Source organism: Nasonia vitripennis, chromosome 2 (assembly GCF_009193385.2).
Source record: "Nasonia vitripennis strain AsymCx chromosome 2, Nvit_psr_1.1, whole genome shotgun sequence".
NCBI classification, from domain to species: domain Eukaryota; kingdom Metazoa; phylum Arthropoda; class Insecta; order Hymenoptera; family Pteromalidae; genus Nasonia; species Nasonia vitripennis.
Genome location: NC_045758.1, coordinates 18,283,358 through 18,286,121, shown reverse-complemented (window position 1 = coordinate 18,286,121; position 2,764 = coordinate 18,283,358). Strand labels below are relative to the sequence as shown.

At 31.9% G+C, this 2,764-nt stretch overlaps 1 protein-coding gene across 1 annotated transcript; it reads left to right on the top strand.

Moving 5' to 3' along the window:
• Window positions 1-1,053: 1,053 nt before the first annotated feature.
• On the top strand, window positions 1,054-1,733 carry LOC103316586 (GATA zinc finger domain-containing protein 24-like). Its single transcript, XM_016988231.2, has 2 exons — window positions 1,054-1,149; window positions 1,229-1,733. The coding sequence occupies exon 2, from the start codon at window positions 1,230-1,232 to the stop codon at window positions 1,707-1,709; it is 480 nt and encodes a 159-aa protein (XP_016843720.1). The 5' UTR covers window positions 1,054-1,149; window position 1,229; the 3' UTR covers window positions 1,710-1,733.
• The last annotated feature ends 1,031 nt before the right edge of the window (window positions 1,734-2,764 follow it).

Sequence of the window (2,764 nt, the reverse complement as noted above, 5' to 3'; positions counted from 1 at the left end):
AAAATATACGGGCCGCAGAAAGATGAGGAAACCGGGGAATGGAGGAGACTACACAATGATGAGTTACACAATCTGTACGCGTCACCAAATATTAACAGAATAATAAAATCGCGCAGATTGGGATGGGCAGGGCACGTAGCGAGAATGGGAGACGACCGTACGGCAGCGCGTGTCATGAAGCGAGCAGGCCGATGGTAACGCGACCTCTAGGTAGACCTAGACGTAGATGGGAGGACAACGTAAAAGCGGATCTAGTAGAAATAGGACGGGTGGGTGTCGATCGGAGAGGTGCATCTTGGGTGGGGTTGACACAAGATAGGGCAGCGTGGAAGGCTTGCGTAGATGAGGCGATGAACTTTCGAGTTCCAAATGCCATGTAAAAAAAAAAATTTAATAAAAAAAGACGTTTCAAACATTATAAAAGTGTAGTTGTTCATCTAAGTAGCAAATACTTATAAGATAGTTAATATCTCAAGATGCGATTGATCTGCAAAAAAATCACATAATTTATATTATTGTTTAGAATATATTATTCATCATATTATGGTAATTTTTCAACAAGTTAGCAATAACACTATCATATTCCATTAATACAAGTTTTATCAAATATCCTGAATTAAAAAATGGATAATAGTTACAAACTATTCGAATTAGATGTGAACATAACCTCAATTTGACAAATCTTAAAAGAATAATACAAACGCAAAGGTGGATATATAATTGTCAACAAAGTTTGAATATTCTTAATATTTATGCAAACAATAAAATACTTTTTAACTGCAGTTGATTCTAGTTGTTTATATTGACTATAAAAAAGACGTAGCTTGTGTCTATACTGTGATTACAAGTTTATGGGCGAATTCTCACGAAAAAAGCGACGGTTGGGTTGGTCGCGCTATTCCACGAAATCTGTTCTCTGTTGGTTATCCTGGAAGATACAGCTGTTACCGGCCTTGTTTTTAAAATGCTCCTGTTCTCTGAGCTTTCGGCCGCTCGAGTCATATCGAAAAACATTATTTGCATTATACATATTTAATAATGAGTGTCATAAAAAGTCATTAAAAATCTGAAATAAACATAAGTGACACTTGAATGAACGTTTCAACAGTTTATATGTTTTAGGATACGTAAGGAGGTTATATAAATTAGGTAAACAATGAAATGATTTCTATTTCTATTTATTTTAACTTTTTTTATAACAATAACTTAAATTTTTTAAATAAATTAGGATGCCTGCTGGTAAACGAGCTGTACAGCATTCTGTGAGGTTAGAAGAGCTGAAAAAGTTTAAAGAAATATTTGATGAAAATGAATACTTATTACCAGAGTCAAATGCAATTTGGACTCAAGTTAGTGAAAAACTTGACGTTAAAAGAAGGAACATATATGAATATGTTCATCAAGACAGACAAAATGTTACAACGAACCTACTAAAGTATTTTCGTGATAACGAGAATGCAAAAAATGCAACAAATTGCAATGAAAGAGAAGAAAATGAGCAGAATGATATAAATTATAATCTAAAAAATAATGATCAGAAATATAGATTGAAGCAATGTAACAAAGACAGCTATAATAACGAAAGCTCTGAAGATCAAAGCTGTGAAGAAGAAAGCTCTGAAGATCAAAACAGCTGTGAAGATGAAAGCTCTGAAGACCAAATCAGCTGTGAAGAAAAAAGCTCTGAAAAAAAGTGTAGAAAAAACTGATCAAAAATACTTCAATGTATTAGATATATTGCATCAATTAAGACTAGATATGCAATTTAAAAAATTTATACGTCAAATCAATTATGTATATTTTTACTGTATGTGGTGGAGTCCAGAACAAATACAGTTTTACAGATCAGTTTTAAGAAAAATTAACTATTTAGAACTATTGGTATTGGAAGATTGTATTAATGAAATAAGTATTTCAAAGAATACGAGTGGAAAGATAAATTTATGTACAATTGTTGGAGCTTCTGATTCAAGTCAAGTGTTTTCATTTTGTCAAATGCTTTCAGAAAGTTTTGATAAATTATATCTGTTCTTCTCAGAATGGATAAGATCTGGTGCATCGATACCTGAAGAAATTCTTTGTCCTCCTATATACAAAGTTTTATCCGCTGTTTGTGATGCATTCAATGGATCAATTACTTATGAGCAGTATCTTCAGCAATGTTTTCTTGTTCTTTCAAATTTATTGGTTTCTAATCGTTTACCAAAGTGCACATTTCATATACCGATCACAAGTGTACTCACATGGATGGAAGAATTAGAGTGCTTTAAAAAGGATAGTATAAAAAGATTCTATATGCATAGTATTTTATACTTAAGTTCAATACACGAATGGGATGGGCTTTTGAATGCTTTAAAAGAAATATTTGTTCTTTTACTAAGTGAGTGCGAAAATGAGCATGTCATTAGATATAGACAAAACTTAATTAAAAAATTTGAATCACGGGGTGCATTAAACTTTGATAAGACACAAATTGGTAACATATTAGACATAATAAATACAAAAGTACCTGAAAAATTGACAGAAATTTTTGAACAAAAAAGCAAAGACATTGAATCTTTATGCAGTGGTGGAGAAAGTTTTTATGACATACCAAATGCCTATTTGTGTAAAGAGTTTACTAACTATTTAATTAAATTATGCACTCATTTTTCATTATGGACCTCTTTATTAAAAAATAAATTCAGTCGATTGTCATTGGCATCGTCGTATGTGGCCGTTACTACTACAAAAAAAATTAAATGTTGATCAATACATTCAAGAA

Coding starts and splice junctions, on each gene's coding strand:
- LOC103316586 (XM_016988231.2), top strand. CDS start 1,230: ATGCCTGCTGGTAAACGAGCTGTACAGCATTCTGTGAGGTTAGAAGAG.